The sequence below is a fragment of the Struthio camelus genome, chromosome 13, assembly GCF_040807025.1.
Source record: "Struthio camelus isolate bStrCam1 chromosome 13, bStrCam1.hap1, whole genome shotgun sequence".
NCBI lineage: Eukaryota > Metazoa > Chordata > Aves > Struthioniformes > Struthionidae > Struthio > Struthio camelus.
In genome coordinates, this window is record NC_090954.1 from 19228081 (window position 1) to 19252092 (window position 24012).

General features: G+C 37.8%; 1 protein-coding gene across 2 annotated transcripts in view; it reads right to left on the reverse strand.

Annotated features, from left to right (window-relative positions):
• Positions 1-9717: 9717 nt before the first annotated feature.
• Positions 9718-24012, reverse strand: part of LCP2 (lymphocyte cytosolic protein 2) — a 37055-nt gene continuing 22760 nt past the window's right edge. Inside the window, exons 9-21 of one of the 2 annotated variants that reach the window (XM_068959401.1) lie at positions 23818-23887; positions 23525-23608; positions 22686-22711; positions 22558-22577; positions 22347-22451; positions 21394-21424; positions 20738-20750; positions 19543-19663; positions 17653-17702; positions 16693-16796; positions 15749-15826; positions 14493-14648; positions 9718-13720 (exon numbers count right to left, since the gene is read on the reverse strand). In XM_068959401.1, the coding sequence (XP_068815502.1) occupies positions 13598-13720; positions 14493-14648; positions 15749-15826; positions 16693-16796; positions 17653-17702; positions 19543-19663; positions 20738-20750; positions 21394-21424; positions 22347-22451; positions 22558-22577; positions 22686-22711; positions 23525-23608; positions 23818-23887 (981 nt within the window). In that variant the 3' untranslated portion in view covers positions 9718-13597. Of the gene's footprint in view, positions 13721-14492; positions 14649-15748; positions 15827-16692; positions 16797-17652; positions 17703-19542; positions 19664-20737; positions 20751-21389; positions 21425-22346; positions 22452-22557; positions 22578-22685; positions 22712-23524; positions 23609-23817; positions 23888-24012 lie in introns of both variants that reach the window. The other variant, XM_068959402.1, reaches the window with a different exon arrangement.

Here is a 24012-nt window from a genome sequence, read left to right on the forward strand (position 1 = left end):
ATTCCTCTCCCTCTCTCTCTCCCTCTCTCATTGAAAATATACTTTAACATAAATATTGACTGTTTTTTTTTCTGTTAATAAGTACTATTTTTGTGCTCTGTTTTGCATATATATTTTCAAACTAACATTCACATTTGTCCTATACCTGTCACAACCCTTTTAACACAATGTGACCATTGTTATACCATGAAGAATCCAAGACAGGACATGCGAAGGTAGGAAGGATGAGCTCTCAGCCTTTGATGCTAAGTAACAAAAATTGTCACAATTAATAAATGTAGCTATTTATTGCAGATCAGTCTTGTGTGTATTTGGAAGACTGTGTTAAACTCCAGATGAAGAACCTGATTTGAAACATCCTGTCTTTTGATTGGAGAATCTGGACAAATATGCTAGTATTTAAATTGAATTATTTGTTTATGAAGATAATGCTTTTTCTTCCACGTCTTCATGTATAGTATGAGCCAGGGAGCTCATTCAAGTAGCCACATGGTGAACATGTACCTGACCGAGGTTCCAGCAAATGAATTTAGAGCTTTATAAAGTCTTTCAGGATAGATTTCTATGCAGACACAGAAATTGGGACAGAATATGTTTTCCACAAGATAAAGACAAAGCCCAGAGTCAAAAATGAGCAAATTATAGCCTAGTAGAGTCAGTGGTCTTCACTGCCACTTCTAATTTCTGAACTTGATGCTATCTCTTGGGTTCAGTATAGAAAACAACCTGGGCCTGGGCGGTAGATTCTTTGCACTGAAAATACAGAGAAGAACACAGCAAAGCACATTTACTTGTGAGATGAGAGCTGGAAGAGTTGTTCACCAAAAGCTACCTTCAGTAAAGTGAGGTTCACCTCCCTCAGCCGCCACTGTAGCCATCAGAGAGGAGAAAACTTCCTATTAGGGAAGAAGCCTGAATTAGCTGCTCTGGATGGCAGTTTGGGGGATGTTCACTCTGATGGTATAGAGAAAACCTAGAGTAGCTTTTGTGAGTATCTTCCTCCAGCTGCATGCCTCCCCTCTGGGATTACAGTGTCACTGAGTAAGAAGCTAACAGAATTAACAGCCACTGCTGTTAAGGCAGTGGCATTAATTAATCTGATGTCTATCACATATTTGTCATTTTCACGTTTGGAATAAGCCACTGGCCTTCTCAGCCAAACATATTGCTGTTCAATTTACTTTTGCTTAATGCGTTTTAATTTTTGGAAGAAGGGCCTCTAGTGGTTTCTTTTTTGTGGCTCTGTTGTTCAACCATCCTAATTTTCAGAGATTGTAATACTTAGTGCATTCTGTGGGATTTGTGACACACTTATTAATACAGCATGAACATAATTGCAAAAATTAAGTTTGCAGTGTTTTTTTTTTTTCTTCAATTCCACATACCCAAATTATGAGAAGCCCTTTTTTCTGGGAAATGCTTCAGGAATTGCGTCAGGATCTTTTGTTGTACTTCCTGCTGGCCATTTCATAAGTTAATGGAAAAGAAGTCTTCTGATAAAGCAGCAGAAGCAATCAAACCTATAATTTCAAAATAATACTTGCATTTCCTATACAGATTATTCTGCTTTTGTTGTTTTAAATTCTCATTTCTGTACTTTTAATAGGGAATTTCATGTACTAATGGATGCACATTAGCAAATGAGAAATAGTAGAAGGAATTACAATAGAAACAGCAAATAGAATCTGCAGTATCTACTTTGTGTCTCTAACTGTTAAAGTTTATAGCATTAAATGAATTTAACTGAATGAGGCGGCATTTGTAGCATACCAAATGATAACCCTGATTTACTGATATTAGTATACTCCCTTACTTCTCCCTGCAGTACTTCAGTCACGCTGTTACTGTTATGAAAATCTAGGAAGATAAGAGAGTGCTGTGGTAAGATATCTTTAATAACTGAGTTATTAAGCAGTGCAGTCCACCCTCCTGAAGTCCAGGGGATTGAAGGGGCTCAGCATTTTCCAAAAGGGAATCTGGGATCATTGACTTGAAGGATCTGGAGAAGAATTCACACATTCCGAGGTTATAAACTTATTTCCTCTGCAGATGAGGAAAATGTTACTGAGTGGCGTTCTGATGTGTGAAAGGATTATAGAGCATATGATAGGAGTGCGTATGAGAACTAGAAGCAGTTCAGAGTTATAGCTCTATAGCTCTAGACAGATGGATGCTAATGAGCAAAGTGGTGGTCTTATTATGGATGGGAGGAATATATGGTAGCCCTGTTCAGAAAATCGCTTTTACTGTGAAGTCCAAAAAGCATGGTGAATATTTAAATGCTTCTTCAGAATATTTGCCTTCCACAAAACTCCTGAATGTATCTGAATTTCACTTTTAAAAGCCCTGCATGACTAGTTGTGCCTCCAGATTCCATTGGCTGAGACTGTCCATGCCAAGCAGAACGTCTGCTTTCATGAGTCCAGCTACTAGTTACAGTCTGTCATGGAAAAGGGATATGACAAGGTTTTTACCTAGCAACTTACTACTGCAGCCGTCATCTTTATTTCTGTCCTTCCCTGAATAGGAATTCAGAGAAACTGCCAACTTGTGTAAGTTTCATTCTGATTTCACAGTCAGAGCCCCAAATATGATTGACAGATTTACACCTTCAGTTTATATGTGGAAAATTACCAGGTGTTTGTAGAAATAATTGCAAAATTGGCAGGAGAGCTTTATGAGGCCCCTCCCTGTGTCTGTCCTATCTACACACTTCACAAGCTGATACAGCCCTTAGCTTCACAGATCTGCCTCTTTGACTTAAGTTGGTGAAGTCTGAGCTGTTAGCTCTCACGTTCTCTCTTTCCATCATATATTGACCGTGAAGAAAGCAAAGCTTTTGACACTGTCTCCCATCACATCCTTGTAAGTAAACTCAGGAAGTGTGGGCTAGATGAGTGGACGGTGAGGTGGATTGAGAACTGGCTAGATGGCCGAGCTCAGAGGGTTGTGGTGAATGGTGCAGAGTCAAGTTGGAGGCCTGTGGCTAGTGGTGTCCCCCAGGGGTCAGTCCTGGGTCCAGTCTTGTTCAGTATATTCATCAATGACCTGGAGGAAGGGACAGAGGGCACCCTCAGCAAGTTTGCTGATGATCCTAAACTGGGGGGAGTGGCTGACACACCAGAAGACTGTGCTGTCATTCCGAGGGACGTGGACAGGCTGGAGAGCTGGGCGGAGAGGAACCTCATGAAGTTCAACAAAGGCAAGTGCAGGGTCCTGCACCTAGGCAGGAATAATCCCAGGCACCAGGACAGGCTGGGGGTTGACCTGCTGGAGAGCAGCTCTGCAGAGAAGGACCTGGGAGTGCTGGTGGACAAGTTAAGCATGAGCCAGCAATGTGCCCTTGTGGCCAAAAAGGCCAATGGTCTCCTGGGGTGCATTAGGCAGAGTGTTGCCAGCAGGTCGAGGGAGGTGATCCTGCCCCTCTCCTCAGCCCTGGGGAGGCCTCACCTGGAGTACTGTGTCCAATTCTGGGCTCCCCAGTCCAAGAGAGACATGGCCCTGCTGGAGAGAGTCCAGCGGAGGGCTACAAAGACGATGAGGGGACTGGAGCATCTCTCCTCTGAAAAAAGGCTGCGAGAGCTGGGCCTGTTCGGTCTGGAGAAGAGAAGACTGAGAGGCGATCTCATCAACGCGTACAAGTATCTGAAGGGGGGGGTGTCAAGAGGATGAGGCCAGTCTCTTCTCCAGAGTGCCCAGCAACAGGACGAGAGGCAACGGGCACAAACTGAAACACAGGAAGCTGCATCTGAATATGAGGAGAAACTTCTTCACTGTGAAGGTGACAGAGCACTGGAACAGGTTGCCCAGAGAGGTAGTGGAGTCTCCTTCCCCGGAGATATTCAAAAGCCGTCTGGATGTGATCCTGGGCAATATGCTCTAGAGATCCCTGCCTGAGCAGGGAGGTTGGACTAGATGATCTCCAGAGGTCCCTTCCAACCTAAACCATTCTGTGATTCTGTGATACTTGTGAATCTCCAAACGTTCCAATAAGTATAACATTTATGGTTAATTGCCCAAATTATGTCATTAAGCCTAATTAATGTTTGCCATTCATCTCTTTAAAAGTTGATCAAATAATCACATTATTTTCCTAAACAAATTGAACAGCACCAGTGATATATATGAAAGAACTGCAGAAAATAGGCTTTATTTTAAAACTCCACATCAAAATTATTCCCACTATCAAGTGGTTTCTAAAGAAGATTACATTTGTATTTGCAACATACATGCATTTGTCTGCAATCATGGAATAGTCATATACTTAGTGTGCCATTTACTTAAATATTAAATTTAAAAATCACTTAAACGTGTAGCTTAAAACCTTACCAGGTAAAAGAACTACACAAACACCAAATGGGGACCTTCTGGGGTCCCCACACAAAGCGTAAGCTTATGCTGTTTATGGTTTAAAAATATTTTTCACAAAAAGTAACAAAAGGCAGCACATTGGAAATTTAATGTTTCTAATTTAAACTGTCCATGCAAACATATAAAAGACAAGGAAATTACATTTGTGATTTTCAAACCTGATATGTGGTGAACTTAAAAAACACAGTACTGACCAGAAAAATATTTACTGGTCAAGCAATAGAATGAAACAGAGTTCTATATAGTCATTTCTGTCTTCCACTCAGAGGTCACAGTTTATTTTGTTGGTGGTTTGCCCAGTGTCGTGAAGATAATAAAATAGATGATGGAGAAGGCTTCTTCATGTGTCACCCTGTAAAATCTATTGCTGTTTGGGGTTACCTTAAAAGAAATTTACTGTCTAAACTGGAAGGTAATGATTGGTGCCTCTAAGTCTGATAATAATATGCGTACAGAAATCAACGATCTTCAAGTTTGCAGGCAAGCAAATACTAAATTAAATGCAGGATTCTTCATGATCTAAACAGTTTCTTTTTAAAAATATGTGGACATTTAATATAATCGGCTTCTTAGAGCAGCATAGGCTTAATTATATTGCTGCAGTGAAATGCAGCATTTTCATTCTTTAAGTGGGACACTTCAGAGCTTTTAATGTCATCTTAGTCAAATATTATTAAAATAGTCTCAGCAAAGTGTACTACGCATTATATAATTTGCTGAAGTTTTTCTTGCTGAAAACTCTTGAAGCAAAGGAATTTCACGACCCAATATAATCTATCACAAAAGTATTTTTTAACTCGGAGTTTATTCCTCCTGGTTCATGACAATGTGTTAAAGCAAATCGGTTCCCTTTTCACTCCTTTCTGCCTGTCACTCTGCCTTATCTGATTGAATTGTAAACTTTTCAAGACAAAGTCTAGCTTTTACTTTACTGTTTTATACCATGATCTGGTTAACCTATTTTTCCCTCTGGCATTTACCAGTTTTCATCTATGCAAAGCCCACGTGTACTCTAAAGCTTATGAGAAAGTCATATCATTTGATTACAAATAACTGTAATATGCTCAGGCTGTGTGATTTTTTTTAATGTGTTAGTTTGGTTTCTATTTGACTCTCCTCGCAATCTGGATTAACTTTTTTTATAAGCAGGCAATGGCTTTTTTGCCATCCTATTAAAGCTTTTTGTGTGAAAGTTTAATAACATGCTTTGAACCTTCAAAGTCTCCTATTAGATCCATTAGGATTTTTTTTTTTTAGCCAAAACTAAGGCTTTCAAAGTTCTAATTAACAGCAAATAGCTATGCTTTTAGGACATATTTTATTTCTTTACTTCTCATCTCCAGTGCATTACAGTATTTGTAAATATGATTTTCTTAAAAGAGAGAAATTATTAAAGTTTATTAAGTCTGCTCACTAAAATAGTGATCACCTTTGAAGTGAATAGATTTCTGCTGTTCCCCATTAGAACAATCTTTTAAAATTATGCCTGTAACCATGAGATAACAACATGAGATCTTATTCTCTCTTGCTTTTTTACTTCATTTATGATTGTACAGGAAAATCAATTTTACATGTCCCTAATTTCAAAATCTTCTCTTATTAAGTGGTTATGTATTTAATTCTTTTATTTTTGCCTGGTATGATATTCAAATTAATTTTCCTGCGAAGGTGAGAAAGCAGTTCTGTAAAGTGATCTGCACTATTTTAGCTGCCTACAGTGCTTCCTGATTCATGTCATAATCCTAAATTTGTGACCTAAAGTAGATTTCTAGTCCTCCTGATCTTTCTTTTCCCCCTTAGAGAATGGCTAGTAGTAATTCTGTCTTTATCTGAGATTCACCAGTGTGGCACAACCGCCTCCCCTTCCATAACTTAATATATTTGCAGAAAGATTCTAGGGAGACAGTTATTTCATGGGCTAAAGTCTCATACACAGCCAGATCAGCCCATGTTTAAAGAGAGTTACAATCAGTTTCAGCTGCATATGTCTTTGCCCATAAACCTGCAGGTTTATTTAAAGCAAAACTTAAAACTGTGGCTTATAAACCAATAGACTGATATTAAATTGTTAGCAGCATTTGTGCAAACATTGTCACATGGACATTTAATTCAATAATTTATTAATTTCAAATTTTCATTTTGAAATACTACCTTTTAAAGAAATCCAGAAAATGTTTCAGTTAAGCTCCAAGTGAATTTGATGGCAGATGTTAAATAGTCTCGCTCTTTCTTTTTTCTTCTTAAAAGAAAATGCCTTGTACTATCAGTTTCCTATAGTATTGGTCATCTGGCTGGCTAGTGTCTCAAGTTATTTAAGATTATTTTTAGAAAGGCACTCTACTTGGTTCATCTAATTAGGCCAGGCAACTCAGTTTTTTCTTTCATGTTTTGAACCCCCATTTTCTGGTGGTTACAGTATTCTGTTTTTCTTTCTATAGTGAGTACAGTAGAATTCAAGTACGATGTGACAAGGTATTTGTGTTATGTGATATGAAAAAAGAAAACCTCTTACCAAATTCAGAAAGTAAACTTAAACTCTTTGAATACATGTCAGTCTGGAACTGTCTCCCCCCTGTCTGCAAAAATGCCCCTTTACCCAAAAACTCAGTTTACTTGAGGTCAGCTATATATTTCTCCTTCCCTACTACCATACTAGGGTCCTACACTTACGTGTTTTTCCTAGCAGTCTCTACAGTAAAGCGGGTACCCATTTATTCATTATAGCCTTTTCTGCTAACCCCATTCCTGGCAGCCATTTATGCATTCTCCTTCACAGGCTATTGAAGAAATATTTTCTGCCTCTACTAACATAAATGTTTTCAGGAACTTGTTAGGCTACTATGGTAATTTTTTGTACATGTATTTGTATATGTATTTTATATCTATTTGTATATATATTTCCATATATAGTAGATATGTAAAAATATCTTACTGTATATTTTCTTTGCATAAACCTACACTGCAGTACCCTGTGAGCAAAATTACCAGCTTCTACAAGCCACAGAGGACGTTTTCCTGAGAAGCGCAGCTAACTTGCTTGCGCTGGCTTCTGTGTGAGGCCTTATGAACTGAAAGAACGTAGTACAGGAATTAGTGTATGTATAAAGTGTTTCCTGCTTCACGTTTCTCATCTTCAGAAAGCCCCCTCTGTCAAAGCAGTACGTGGTATTTTCTCTTTGAAAAACAGCTAAATTATTCCCTAACAGAAACTGCTATACAGAATTGCATTTTAACTTCACCTTGCAGTCACAAAACAGTACATTTAGAACACTTTATTTTAAAGAAAATGCTTTGTGAGAGCCAACCCCTGAAAGAGAGAGAGAATGGAAGAGTGAATACACAGCGGACGGCTGACTTCTGTGACAGGGTCTTCTGCTCTACATCCAAGTAACGCCCCTCCCTCTAATGTACTAGTCACCTTCGCTCAGCGGTGTCACACAGGAAGGCTGAATAAAGGCAAACACTGAGCAGCAGGAAAAGTGGTTGCAGTAAATGAAATAGCAGCGCTGACAGCCATTCATTTATTTGGTGTCCCTGGCTTTAACTACTACAGAGCACAACACAGTCTGCCCTTTGCAGACTGAGGAAGGAAAGAGCAGTTCCCCGCTCCAGTCCGTTTCTGAGCAGGTTTTAGTTGATTTCAAAACGAAGTCAGATATATGCATCTAAGGGCAGTGATCATCTGCTGTAGGTAAACTCAGTAAATTAGTATAGGAAGGTGCCTTTCCGGTTTTGTTGAAATTAGGTTCGTTGTTTGATCTTGAGTCACCGTAAATTACACTTAGTGCCTCTGAATTTGTGTAGATGACAAAAATCCCTGTTTATAAACTAGTTGCTGCAACATACAACAGCATTCGCTGCTCCACAGGCAAGGCCACAAAGGACGAGAGGCAGTCATCACTGACCGCTCTCTCACTGCCCCCTCAGTCCTTTCTTCCTCGTTTCTTTTTCAGCTCTTGTGCTATTTGTGGCTACTCTTTACCTCCTGCTCCTAAAATCACAACTCCTACAGGGCTCTTGCAGCCCACCAGAGTTTTATGTGCGGGGGCAGGGACACGTCGTGGGGCTTTCCTTGCTGCGGAAAGCAGAAAGGGGCGAAGCGCCGGCGGCCGCCCACGTGGGGAGGAGTGCACTGCCGGCGCCTATGTGGGGAGTGCAGCCGCTGCCTGCCCGGGCCGGGGGGCCCTTGGCAGGGCACCCAGGAGCTGGCACCTCACGGGGCCCCGGCAGGGCCCAGCGTGCCCGGCCGCGCGCTGGCAGGAAGCCGCGGCACTGCCAGGCGCTGGTGACGGCAGGCTCCTCTCCGTTGCTGGAAAGCGCTGTGCTGCTGCCGGCCCAGAGCTGCGGCCTCCACCGCCTGCAGGGCTCCCGGGCTGGCCAGCCTAAGGCTTCCTCAGGGACAGGCCAGCTTGCTTCACAGCAGCGGGGCGTCTGGTGCGTGGCGAGGTTTGCCGTTAGCTACGTCGGACGCGTTGCTCAGCGTGGGGAGCCCTCTGCCAGCCCTGCAAAGGGCCGTGCGCTCGCGGCAGGCCGCTTCGATGGGGGCGGATGGAGGTGCACCCGCTTCTGGCTGCCCTTTGAGCTGAGGCAGGGGCCTTTGCTTTCGTTGCATCCCCTCTGAACACACGCAGTATCAGGATGAAATATACTCTTTTTTTTTTTTTTTTCCCCCTCTCTCTCTCAGTGTTGAAGTAACTTTCCACTGATGTCATAAGCTTAAACTTGTCTGAGGGTTTTCTAATGTGTACAGAGAAAAGAGAGGAGAGAGCAGGAGAAGAAAAATAAGAGTCCAGGGATCTGCTTTTTAATTTCAGCTCTGTTACTGACTAGCAGACACTTGACATCTTTTTTTTGTGTGTGCTTTAGATTCTTCTGCCATAAATTGATGATAATAAATGATTATGCAATTCCTTTTTAGATTCTGATAAAACTTTAAGTCAAAGACAGTTAGTATTGGAGAATTTTGTCTGAGGAATTCTTCATAGCTACGATAAACACAGCCATTCGCTATTACTGGCCCCGTGTTCAACTCCTAAAAATTTTTTGAAACATTGTCCTTAAAAGGAAAGAAGGAAAAGAAAGAAATTGTATTCAAGATTTAAACAAAAAATAAGACTTCTTCACAAAAGTAATACATCTGTTCTAATGCCCCCATCTTCAGATAACACTAATGAAAATAAAATGTAATCTCTGTTTTTAGTCAAATGTTATTATATATCTGAGGCTGTTATACTCCACTGTGGAAATTATTTGGTTTTTGTGCTTTTAGGATCTTTGACCATGGCTGATGACCTTAATGACAAGGCAGTATCTGAAGGAAAGAGAGACTTGGACAAAAACTCTACATTAAATGCATGTTCAATTTTATTGTTATACTCTATAATGCATGCAGGTGGTCTACATAATGAGCATCATTTACGAATAGCTTATGAAATTACTCAGATTTTTTCCAGATAACTTTTTTAGAATTTCTGGATGATAAATAGAGGGCTGGTAACTTGTCAGTAAAAAGACAATATATAACATTTTATTAATGTTTTCTTAAAATTCTTAAAAAGTGGAGCTATTTGAAGAATATAGTGTAAATTTAAAAATTGCTAATGGTCTTCATTTTCAGCAGATTTTTTTTTCCCTTTAATTAAATGTTAAGGGGGAAAAAATATGGTCTCCAGTAGTGACATTAATTTGTTTTATGCATGTTAACTTTACAATAGCTCCATCTTGTGGCTGACTAACCAAGACCTGAAGATTAACTCACTATATGTTTTCTAGGAAAAAACAGGGTGGAAAACAAAAATGAAAAAAAAATGCTGGTGAGGAGAGAAAATTTTAGATATGATTCATTTTATTACAGTTCTTAGTTTAAAAAAAGGAAAAAATTCATGTGGAATAGAAAGCAAGACTGAAACCTAGGTGTTTAGTATTTGCCATATCTAAATGGATAATTTGAAAAGGGAAGGGAGGAAGTTTTAGCTAAAATAATATTTTAGGTAATCAAAGAAAAATTTTCATAAAGATGCTGATCTGTGTTACTGAGTTTTAAGAATCACATGTACAGTATCAGTTATATTTTGGTTATATTTTATACAGATGTTGAAAACTGATGATCCTGATCAGCAGTTTAACCTTGAAGCTGCGATTAGAAGTGTTGATAAAATGTCCAGTGAGCTGAAGAAACTGAACGGTAATTCTGAAGTCATCACACAGTTAAACTGAAAGATGTTAAGGCGTTGTTTAGAAGAATGTGCAGTTGTGAATGGCTCATGTCTTTGTCACAGAGCTTTTTTTTTAATGTAATGAAACAATAAATTTGCTCTTTCATTTTGAAAAATGAATGAAACAACATTTACATAAATATGAAATCATGTTAGCTAAATATGGAGAAAACCTGTTAGATAATCAAAGTAATTCCTTTGCAGGGACATAATAGTCTCCTAATAGAAATATTACTAATACCCTAATGCAAAACTTTATTTAACTGCCTTGGAGTAAATTGGAGTAAAGCCAAGCCAAAATGATCCTTTTGGTTTATGAAAGAGTTGAGGGATAAACACATGAAAGTGCTACATTAAATTGCCTTTCACTTAGTATCTGCCATTCAATAAATGCCATGACAATAGTTTGCCCTTTATCTTACAGTGGAAAGCCAACTACTGCTCTGTGACCTTATTTTGAATTTCAGCCATCCCTTGAAGGCCAAAGATTTGAGAGAAGCTGACGAAAAAAACCTTGGAGTTTGAAGAATTAAGTAATTTATTCATTTTCATGCATTACCTTCCATTAATAGTCCTCCACTTTGAACTGTTAAAGGATAGTATGGTTTTCCTCGCTTAGAATATTGTTGTTTTAAACTGGAAATGTAGAACAAAAAATAAATTATCTTACTGATTTTAAGATCTTTTTAACCCAAATTCCCCAAATTAGACCTATTAGGCTGAGAAGAGTAACATCATCAACCGAAAAGAACAGGAATTTGGGCATGAATTTTTTTCACGTGTAGTTTTCTCCTTTCAAGGACGTATCGGAACACTAACAGAAGATTTTAAATTATTTCAGGACATTGCTTTCGCCTATCTCACTTCTGCTAGGAGAAATGGGATAAGAAAGGATCAATAAAAGAGAAACTGGATCTTGTGATTTGATCGTCCTTCTGCACTCTAAAAATTTTACTGTGGAAGGATGCTAAATAGCAAGTAACTTCTGGAAAACCAAAAAGCACTTTGATTCTAGTTTCTGTAGTGAACTTCTAATGCACCTAGCTCAAAAAAAAAAGTGAAAGTTGATGGTTTAAACACTCTCCTACTGGCCCAAATTTGGTAGCCAACATTTTTATATATTTTATTACAGTTAATATTCAAACACACTGTACTTGTGGAATTGTTTGAATGTTGAGATATATTTTTCTTCAGACAAAATATATTTTTCTGAATAATCAAATCCATATTTACTCTACTGAAAAAAAATACGTGGTGTTATAATCTGTTATGCTGGTTTGTACTTTGTTGCTCTTTCATAACAAGATGATTTAAAACAAGTAAGAGCCAATTTGTTAAAAGGCATTTCTAGGTTGTCAGAATTTTCAAGATGATGTTATAGAATAGTATTACAAACCAGCAGCTCACATAATCAGTGGTAATATGAGGTGTTTGTTCTTAAATTTTAGCATTTTGGGATAAACATAGTACATAACTCCTGACTCTTCCTTCTCAAGATTAATAGCAAATTTAAAAATATACATATAGTGCTAGAAATCGATCTTGTCAGTTGAAGATTTTTGTTCAACATTATTTTTCATCTTTCGTGGTTGGGGGCGCATAGCTACAGGAAAATGAAGTTCTTTAGCTCTGAATCCAGTTTCTAGCAAAATATATTGGAAGTGAAGATAACATTTACAAAATAAAAATATTTACAGTTGTAGAATTGTTTATGAAATCTGATGATCTTATCTGAGAAGCTATACAAATTGCACTGAAGATATTATCCTGCCTTGAATTGTGGTTCAGATATTTCAAGTGATACACAAAATAACTTTAAGGAAAAGAAGTGTGACAAAGTCCAAGGTATGTCTCAAGCTAAGGTCTTTATCAGAAAACAAAAGTCAGTAGAAAACCTAGGAAAACAATTGGATAAGTCCCACTTACAGAGGACTGGGAAAAACTCTTGATGTACTGATTCTTCGGTAGTGTTTTGGTGCAGCTTATATTTTAGAACTGAGAATGTTACTGTTTTTCTTGAAAAAATACAGTAAGAACAGAAAGCAATTTTGTAAGAGGAACTCAGCTTATCCTGGTGGTATGTGCTTGCTTACTAAGAGATTTGGCTGTGGTCTGCCAATTAAGAATCACGTGATGATGATCTGGGTGATGTGTCTCTTGTGAAACAGTGATTACTTAATTTAGAGAGGAAGAGACAGCTAAAGGAAAGCCTATGGTAAGGAAGAAAAGCTTTTTTCTGAATGACGATGAAGGATCCTAGGAGATACATACTTCCATTTTGAGGGATAGGACCATGCCATCAGTGACTCGCAAACGGTATGGCAGATAGGAGATGGTACCTCTGTATAGTCTGTTTTTCCAAAAAAAGAGTGAGCAGAGACTGTTTAATAGATGAATAACACAGACACAGTTCTTGACAGCCAGCTAAATATCCAGGGTTTTTGTATCACTGAAAAGTAGGTGTTTTTAGGGCCAAGTCAGAGACCTAGTCTTTTGATAGAATTGCCCATGGCCACATTTATTGAAAAGCAGAGTGTGAAAAATAAAGCTTTTGGTGCCTTTGTCTGCTGCTCAACTTTGACAAGATTTGGGTCTATTGTGTATCACTTTACATAATGTAATTGCTACTGCAGTTGTGATCTGAAAAAGAGCTAACAAATTTTCTTCCTAAGAAAGAAAAGACCTGTATTGATAGGTATGTCATGGGTCCTCTATTTTAGCATGGAAATCGTTTCAATAACTTATATGTATGTTGGAAGGCAGTCTTCCTCACGTAAGGAGTTCTCATGCAGTGTATGATTAGCAGACAGTAATAAATACGTTGTAGGAAGATCAGATTTGCTGCATTTAAAGCACGTTTTAAAAATAAGAGCATTGTTCTTTTTTTCTTAAGATTAAAAGGATTTTTAATTGTTTCTTCGTGACTTGAGGTCACTGAAGAAGGAAATATCCTGAGGCTTACAGACTTTAGTAGACTTTGTTCCTGTACGTGACCTTCATTAGGCTCTCATTTAAATATGTCCTGCAGCATATTTTAACATGCACTGGTTTCTTGAACCTCTGTCTTTTCCATCAATTAGAAGAAGGGGTGTTCTTTGGAAGTAATCAATGATATCTGCTACAGAAGAAAAATCCTGTGGGATGGAAAAATGAGAAGGTAATGGGAAGATGTCAGAATCATTATTAATCAGCAGCCGAAACAGTTTTTTTCCAAACTCTAATTTTAATTTTGCACTCTTGTAAGGTCCTGTACATAGCATTAGGCCAGCCTTTTTCATTCCCGCCGCAATATGCAGCTCCATCACTGTTAATCTAGTATGTGCAGGAGATGTTGAACCTACTGTGGATGTGCTATGTAATTAATATATGCAGACTTGGCCTGTTTAGTATGTAATGTTGTTCTGCTTGACATAATGACTGTACTTGAAAGTTCAAAAGGTGACTCAGAAGTTCAGAAAATTCTGACTCAGTCAGAACTATACTACTTGTGATGACTGTGGTGTCAGTCTGTCTGTCTGACACCAATAAATCCAATGTAGTATTAGTGCAAGTGAGTAAGCCTGCAATCTGGAATAAAAGCAGTAGAGCTGGCAGATATGGATTTGCTCTCAGCTGTGAATTTTCCTTATCTGGTATCTTAGTGGTAAATGAACATTCTCTAACTACTTATATTGATTTCTAATAGCTGTATGCTAAGGTTGTCCCTTCTTTTCCTGAGTATAAATAGCTGAATCTGATTTTTCTCTCAACAATACCATAGTGTATTCGCATCAGGAATAGCACTAAGACAATAAGTAGAATTCTGCTGGAGTAAAACAGCTGCCAGGTCAAGCAGCCTGACATTTTGAGAACGAGACAGGAGATACCTTAAGAAGAAAGGAAGTATTATGAAAAAACATGTAGTACCTCTTTTCCTTTTAAGCCGGTTCCTAACAAATATATGTCATTTTGCTCCTGGTAACGAATCTGAATGTTGTATACTTTATCTCTGTATAAAACCATCAGTACGTATGGATGAGTAGCAGTTTTCCTTGAGCTGTCTCTCACCAAGAAAGTTCCATCCTGAAAGATGAAAAAATGGAAGATGACAAATGAAAGACGCTTGTGGCACGAGTGCCGCAGCACAGGAATCTTAAGTAGACCACTCATGCTTTTCAGTATCTTTTCTTTCATAAATTTGCTTTTTAATTTCTCCCTACTAAAAAGAACTATATTATTAATGAGAAAAATTTATAGGTCATTTTTGAAATGCTGTCTCCTTCAGTCTGCTACTTAAAACATTCCATGTCCAATACAAATGCAGATTTGGGGGAAGGAAGGAAGGGTGTTGTATGAGGGAGAGATCTCATTAAAGGAGAGGGTGAAATCTTGATATCAGAGGCCAAAACTAGCTTTACTTTTACCGTAAGGGAATTTCATTCCTATTCATTCAAGATTCCAGTGTGATTGATCTATTTACAGACAGCCCTAGCCTTTGGTAGAAGCAGTGATGATCTCTATCCACAAGCATTACAGACTGTTTTCCTTCCTTTCAGGTCTGTTTTTCAAGTCTTCCATTAGGTCACCCTTTCTTAAAGGCAGCTGAGGTGGACTCATAGGCTCTACTGCAGTACAAGTGGTTGAGATGCTGTACATGTGAACTTCAGCTCATTGCGTGCGCTGTGAAGAGTCACAGATTAACCATGAGTGGGACAAAGAGATACTGGTATTCTCACAGCAATGGGTTACTTCATTTCACTTCATTTCACTTCAATAGTTTCTTCATTTTGCTGGTAAATATGTCCTAGAAAAGGGTATGATTGATCTCATCTAATTCAAGCTGTCCAAAACTTGGATTTTAAGTCCGAGCTTTTTGACACAGATTCCTCCCTGGTGCAAAGAAATAAGTCACCCCCCTCAAGGTAGGTGAGATGAAACTGTTCTCTGGAGGTGCATATTTTGTTCTCTTGGACTATAGAAAACAGTAGCCTTCATGGTTGGTTTAGACTGGATGCCTAACTTTTAGGTGGATAAAGGTATGCTAGCTGAAACCTCCACTTTACATATCTATAGTGGGGCTAAAACCTTAGTATGTTATGTACCTTCAGCCTTCCTGGATGACTGTACGGACATCTGACTAGGCCATGTCAGAGATACTGAACATCTCCAACAATTTAGAGTACCTTGTTTATTTTTCGAAGAGCGGCTTCTGCTTCCGGCCGGCTAATATCCGCAATGTACCATTCATCATTTAGTGAGTCCTGTGTTTTTTGCGGAAGAGGATAAAGGAGAAAGTCAGCTGTCAAAAAATTAGCTTGGGATGTTAGCAACATGCACCTAAGTAGAGGGAAATTTGAATGTGAAGGTTTATGTGCAGACTTTCTGAAGGTTTGAGCTTCAAGGATCATATGAGTGCATATTAGTGTATGCTAGGTGGCATACACTAAGAGATTTTAAAGTGATTTGATAACTTCAGTGAGTCTGAAAAGTCTGACTGTAGTACATCTGACTATAACACATCTGCAAGAAAGCTAGGAAGACTGACATTTCCAATTATCTTCAGTAGAAGTTAAATTTCAAGTGAAATTTTCCTTTTTGTCTGCCTGGGATACTGACACCCTTTGCCGTTGTTTCTCCCTCTCTCTCCCCCCACCCTTGCCTTTTTTTTTTTTTTTTTAATCTATCACTGAGACAATAATGCAGACTTCCTATGTACACACCAGCCTCAGGCAGCCATACATGCCATCACTAGGAGTGGTTTGCTCTAAACTTGCCTTGTTTAAAGAAATGTGAAATTGGACTGCACTTAAGGAGTCTGAATCTTTTACTCAACAAGTTTTTTGTGGAAGGAGAACTGAATTTTTAATATCTGAAGACAAGTGTGCAAAATAAGTAATCCAGCAAGCAAACACTTCTTGTACTTAGTTCTACTGGGTTTTTGGGTTTTTTCTTGGTAAAGACCAAAATAAGGCACTGAAGTTTGACGTAGAAAAGGAAACTAAAAGCAAATACCAACATCCTGACAATGGCTACTAACTAGAAACACACCTCTGAAAAAGTTCTCTCTCAAAATCAGAATATTTGCTGTGCGTAGGATTTATGGTTAATACTTGTGATATCTTTGTACCTCGTCCTTCTCTGTGGTTGGTGGGTGAACAGTCTGTCTGCTAGGAATTGGCAATGGAGGCCGTAGATCTGCTGTGCCTCTTGAAGGAGATCTGTGGTTGTTGCCTTTAAAAATATAAAATAAAAATAGGAAAATATCGAAAGCAGGAAATAATTTCATCTGTGGATCAGATACTAGTATACAACATAGAATCTTGATTCTGAGAGACATGAACAATTTATGGCAGTCTGATACTGAGAAAGTTTGAATTTACTTGCAAGTTAAGTCTAGGCTAATGTGTGATAATTAGGTTTCTTACATAAATTCATCCTTGGTGCACAGGGACTTTAACGGAACTGCTGTGGTTCGGGGTACCTTAAAATCTTATGAATTTGAAATAGAGGTTATATCTTTTCAGTTTCTGTACCACAATTATTCTGCAGAGAGCATCTCCAGTTACTCTAAAAATAGTTAAAAGTAACATTGTCTCTTTGCATTCCTTGCCTTCTTAGCGAGTAGAAACTAAAAACCGTCACTGTAGGACACTGGCAGCTGTGACCAAATGCAAAACTTCTCTTTGCAAAGCAAAAAGATTTCTAAGCTTGCTTTCTTTTTAACGTATTATTAAAAGATATATATGCAACTAAGATACTGAATTTCACATGGGAAATGTTCTCCCCTTTGTTGAGAGTATTAGTATACTGTAGGGATTTGCAAGTAGTGTTACTCAGCTGTCAGTAGTCACAGCTAAATTGAAAAAGGCACTTAAATGAGGTTTTGGCCATAGTTTAGCTAAGCAATAAGCCCAGAAAAACATTAAATTCAGGCTAAGCAAATTAAGCAAGATGCCTTTCAAGATCTCTTGATAGTTTTCTGTTCACAGTCCAACCAGAAGCATCCATAGAAGAAGAGGTTGTATTAACTGCACTGAAATTGCCTTTCAACTTTCAGTTATGGTTTATATGTAAAAGGGATACAAACCTAGTTGGAAGCGTGGTGGTAGTGAGCCACTTGAAGACAGGCTGCTAGCACTGTTTAAAAAAAAAAAAAAGAAAAAGAAAAAGTGGCAGTCAGTATACATAATACAGTGTTGCTATACAAGGCGTTTATAGTCTGAATAACTGATCTGGACTTTGTGTCTGTTCTGTAGAGTGTTAGATCTTTTTCAGGCCAATGATTTTTGAGATTTACATGGTAAGTAGATCCAATATTAAGTATTCTTCAAGCTCAGTATCTGGGAATAAGGTAGAGGGAATCAGTAATGGGTCACCAGTAACTCTGTCGGGATTAATAGAGGAAACTACTTAAGCTTGTTGCCTTCCCACAGGGATTGGCTGCATTATTCTCCTAAAGCAGGAAGCACAAGGAGCAGCTTGCCAGATGGAGTTCCACTTAGAGTTCCAATTACATATTCACTTTCCATGTGCCTTCTTTAACACTGGTAATGAAAATGCAGCTTCTAACCATAAATGTTCAATTATGAGCTGGCAGTGGCACAGAGCTCATGCCTACAGCATCATAACGCTTCCATGTGCCTGTATATGGTTTACTTTCCCTGTGGTGCTTCATTTTTCTCCTTTTTGTTAGAAAATCTACATTCCTTTCTCTTTTTATGGCCTGATCTCAGAGCCCAAACCCAGAGCTTCCCAAACTGAAGAGTCCCAATCTTCGATTCTTTTATCTTTTTTTTCTTTTGAGAATGTCTTCACCTAATTGAGAACAAATGGCCCGTACTCTTTTCCATATTTCTCCTCTGCTTAAATGATCGGTACAGAAAGCTCTTGTATCAGTATGTTGATTATACTTGCAGAACGTGGGCACCCTGTCATGCCTTGTGATTCGTGGGAGCGAATAAGCCAAATGTGCGCTTCAAATGCTAGAGCAAAATGTGCAGTGATGTTTGAGTGTAATTAGAAGTGCGCCTCATAGGGATAGTTACGTATTTGCATATGACCTTGCTATTGCTACTGCAGTGTTATTGCTACTTGGCTGTCATCACTTCCAGAGGATGTTGGTAAATGGGAGGGGTTCATCAAAGAACAATTTAAAAATGCAGAGATTAAAAAATGTACCTTATACGTAGACTCAGGGAGCCCACTCTAACTCATCAAAGACTAAGGTGTGTTACACACTACATCAGGAATCAAAATTTATTTAAGAGCTCTTCAGTTTAGCAAACGAAGACATAGCAATCTAATACTTGGAAGTTGAAGCTAAAAAAATTCATATGTGAAACCAAGTTCACAATTTAAAATAGGAATCATTAACCATTAGGATAATTTACTAAAACCGTGGTAAAATTCATTCAGATGGTCAACTGTAGACGACAAAGGCATGTGTTTTTGTAAGTTCTGAGGGAATCGTCAGTCACAGCTGTAGCACTTAATCCTCTACAGTGTGCAGACTTTTAAGTCGGAATCTCTTTGATATACATGCTGCATAAATTTGTAGGAAAAGATGGTCCCTTCCCAAAAGAACTTGCCATTCTAATGGACCCTGCAGACAAAAGATGGGAGAAGGTGATGTCTTAAAAATGGAAGTATTCTACCATTTAGACCCTAAAATACTTCCTTGTCATAAAACTGAGAGGTGCATTTTTCGGGGTTGCCTAACTTACATTATCTGGTTCTCTGAATACAGAGCTTCAGTTATACTAAGGATTCTCCTTGATAGTGGGAACGACACAAATCAGCATGAAGTGTAGTGGGGGAAAGGATCTAGCTTTAAAAGTAATCGACTTCCTAAAGTAGAAACCCTCTGTTCCCCTGAGCACCCTGTAACCTCATATATACTATTATTTGCTAAATAACAAGTTAATTCAGAGTCAGAGTTAGATTCAAAATGAATGACACATTAATGGCTGAAACAAACCTTTCTGCTCCAGGCATACTGTTGAATCCTGGCTTAGGTGGAGGCTTGACAGATCTTGAAGGGAATGTATTGGAGCTGTACGGGGGCAAAGATAGCTGTGGCACTGGTCTTTGGGGTGCAGCTGTGGAGAGGAAGAGAAGACGACTTAAAACTTATGAAACGTTCTTAAATGAGGTAGAATGAAGAAATGCTATCATACTATCGTGGTTTAATTAGATAGATGTAATTGAGTAAACTGTTATTTAAAAACTCCTGGATATGTTATTTATGGAATGTAACCTCATAGGATCAGCTGAGAACTTTAAGTATAAAATTAAAAATAAACGAAAACAGGTTTGAGCAACCTTTACATTTTGTAAATTCTGTTCTGAATAAGCTACAACTCAGATACCTAACAGCAGTAAAGCCTGTTGTGGCTTTCTTTTTTGTGTTCTCTCTTTTACGGTGCTTGCAAATAGTGAATTTGAGGTTACCTTCTTGAATTTCATTCCTTTTTGAGTTTTCTCCCATATCATCATAAACAACAGCCTATAAGTAAAATATATTTTCTTTTAGCAGTGACTTCAGACCTGAACTACTGGTAAGAGTGGAAGAGGTTAACTGCACTCTGCACAGTTTAAGTAGTCCTATTTTTTGTGGAGTCTTAGAGACAGTAATAAATTGCAGAGACGTGGCTCAAATGCTCAGCTCTTGTTATGAAGTCACATTAGGAGCTTTATTTTTGGAACCAGGGTCGTGAAGTAATTCATAAATGCTATTATTACATGAAACAAATTCTGCCTCTCTTCCTTAGTGTGAATACCGTTACACAGAAGACTAGTACAAGCAGGGCTTGACTGAATGTTTTGTTGAAAACTGGGCGGACACCAGGTTTATATGCCTAGCTATTTGATGTTGTGTACAGAATACAAGTTTGCACAGTATAATGCATTTCAAAACAAGAAATCTTGCTGTGTTGTAACTGGCTGACTGGAAGACACTATTAGCTATTGATTTCTTCTGTTTTGTGGCTTTGTTATATATATCTGCGGAAGGAATGTTGTAGGCTTTCTACAGCCTGGCAAAGTATCACCTGACTTTTTAAAATGGCTCTAAAGAAAGAATACTGCATCTATGTCTTTTTTTTTTTTTTTTTTTTAAGTATTTAGACAAACAAAGATTTTAAGTTTTGAAAGTCACTGCAGAAAACACTTACTCTCTTCTTCTTCCTGGGGAGGCAAGAAAAAACAAACATTAGCAACTTACTGTAGCACAGTTTTTAGTTTTGTAAAAGACAAGTATTCCTAAAACCTAAAAATCAGTGAATTTTGAGTGTGCAAGACTCAAAATTTTAGACTTTCATCTAAAATGCCGCAGTTTCTATCTTCATGAAACATCAAATAATTTTTCAAGTTCTTGTGATGAGGTGCAGCCATTATTTACAAATTAGTGGTGAGGTAGATGTCTACTACTGGGATTTGACCCAAAGTATTTAGAAACTCTCAGCAGATGTAAACTTCCCACATTCCTTAAGTTAAGTGTATGTTCTCAGAGTTATCTAAAAATGAATTTATTAGGTCAGCTTCAACTAAAAAAAGAAAACCTGCTGTAAGCAAAATCACCTCTCCTATGTCATAAAAACGTTGGCCTTATTCTCCCTACTATCTAAAATAAAGTAACTGGGGAATAAATTGAGCTTGATCTAGAGGAACTGATTAAAAAGAAATAATGTGCTATGAAAAATCTGTCTGTATTCATTATAACTGATAAAAGAAACTAGTTTACCTCTTCTACAACTGTTAGTTTATGCAAATACTTGATTTTATGGTAGTGCCTATTCATATACATACTTGCTTTCAAAAATATACTTACCTCCGTTTTTTTTTGTGGTGGCCAACCCTGCCTAAAATGAAACAGAGAAAACAGTACATGAATTGTAGATGGAATGTTATTCATTCACTTGGTCTTCATTAGGCAATATTTTCAATGAAGATGTGAGTTTGTGGTAGGTTTTACAGTCCTATAGGAATGCAGAAACAATTCTTTTTCTCCTCATAAAAATGTCAAAGATTATGATTTTTTGGCCATAATCTAACACTGCATACCAGCCTTCAGCCCATCTTGATCCTGTGAACAAGTAAAATGTCTGATGACTTTCTCATAAGACTGGAGCTTAAAAAAAGTGTCGATACTGATAAAACATTAGACCTCAAGTCTTAAACTAGTTTATGGTACTTAGCAACCGTGCTGGAGCACGTGATGAGCCTTCTAGCATTTTTTTCTGATAAATTATCTTGGCTGATTAGAAGATCTCAATTACTTTCTTATATTTTGTTTTAAAATCAGTCAAACTGTTCAGCCCACAAGTTATCTAGTTATGCTAGAGAATGCTGTTTGCTGTTAACACTGAGTTTTGCCGGCTAGTAAAAATCAATATTAAAGCTTTCTCTCTCTAACATCCTACAAAAAATGGCAATAGGATTCATGAAAGAATATTCTCTAGAGCAAGAACTTGATCTCGTCAAAAAACTGTGGATTGTATATCTCTTTCTGTAACTTGGAAATGAGCCATGCCCTACCTAATGCTTGTATAGATATGGCTGGAGAGAGAGCTTTTTCCGCGTTTCCTTTTTTTTTTTTTTTTTTAAATAAACTTACAGCCATCCCGTGAATATTGCTGAAGCAAAACTTTGATTTCTGCAGACACTACTATCATGCAGTGGGGTTAAATTATACTATTCGATGCTGCTCATCCATACTTTTGTTGACTTTAATTTAGATTTTCATTAAATTTCACTTAAATGAACTCTAATTTAAGCACTTACTTTACAGGATGTGGCTTCCTTAAGGGAGATGGATTGCCTCTTTCATATCTATCACTTGGTGGGACAGGAGGTTTTGGCATCATTGCTAGCTGTTCCCCCAGGGATCTAAAGCAAGAGTAAGATGATGAAATAAAGGTAAAAGGCAGCTTAATAGGAAATAACTGGATAATATTGCTATTGAGAGTGTCTTTTCAGGAGGCAAAATTCTTACCTTAGCTGTGGAGTCAGAGGCTGTAAAGTAATAAGGAAAAGTCAAGAGAATGCATACATGTATCAAAATAGATTTCAAAAAAAAAAAACCAACAAGTATCTAGAAGCACCAAACAAGGAAGTTCATACCTTTTCAGGAAGGCCTGGCTTCCTTCCTAAAAATAGTAAAGGCATATAATTAGAAAAAAAATAAAGCTTAAGATAATTAGTTAAACTTTCCATAAAACAGACAAGTTTTAAATACCATTAAAAGTGAAATTTTCGGTTTGAAGCATTCAGTCTCCTGAGATGTAAGCCAGAAAAACAGATTTTGGCTTTACAAAGAGTGAAAAAATTGCCATTTCTCATAGCAAAGCATCAGAAAAATTAATCAAAGAGTTTTTAAAGTGGCATATTTTACAATCATATTTTCCACCCTTCAACTTCGAATTACTGGATACACTTATGCCATTATGCACTACATAAAAGAGTTTAGATATTTCAAAAAATCATAGGATAATCTATTGAGATTCATTGTAAAATGTGGTTTTCTGGTCTGAAACAAATATCATTTTTGTTTCTGTTTTTTTTCGGTTCTCAGCATTCTTTTAAGTGTGGATACCGAATTATATATATTAGTCTAAACAGTCTTCCATGAACTCTGTAGGCAAAAATAATTATTTCCTCTTTTAACCTACTACGTATTCCTTTGTTCATTCACTTAAATATTATATTAAACCTTTTCATACAGGGATCTCATAATCTCTTTCTCTTCAACTAATTCTGAGTCATTTTCAGGGTTACTGCTTTCCAGATAGAATTTCCCTCATTCTGCAAGCATTGCTCACATTGCCTTTCCTGAATAATCACCTTGTTTGTGATTGGATTATAGCACATTTGGGTAGCCTTGTTCTTTTGCGTGGATGATATTCACACTGATAATTTTGAGCAATAAACAGCTATGGGTATTACCATAAGCAAATGCTGACCTGATACTGGGCTTTCTCTTTCAAACGGTGGAGCAGGACGATCCAGTGGGGGTTTCGTGCTTCTGTCTATAGAAGGAGCTGGGGCTAAATACAAAAATTATGTAAAAATAACGTACTGGTACGGGTCAATAAAGCTTTGTATAACCCTGAACTGGTGTTACTTGTTAGAATAACAACTGTGGGGTGTGTGAATAAATAGCAGAAGAAGGTGGAACTGAAGAGATGTAGGCAAAAGTGAAACGCTGTGTAGCCCATAGAAAGAACTTTACGAAAACGAAAACAGCTGTACTTACGTTTCGAAGACTTGATATTTCTCTCTCTATTCAAGTCATTGTTGCTTGATGGAGGAGGAAAGAGTGGCAGCTAAAACAAATATTTCACATGTGGTTAAAGTGTGCCTTCACCTTTTTATTTTAGTTTTATTAAAAGTGCCACACCACAGCTGTCAATCTTGGTCTGGTAAAGCACAAAGAATAGGTCTCTGCACA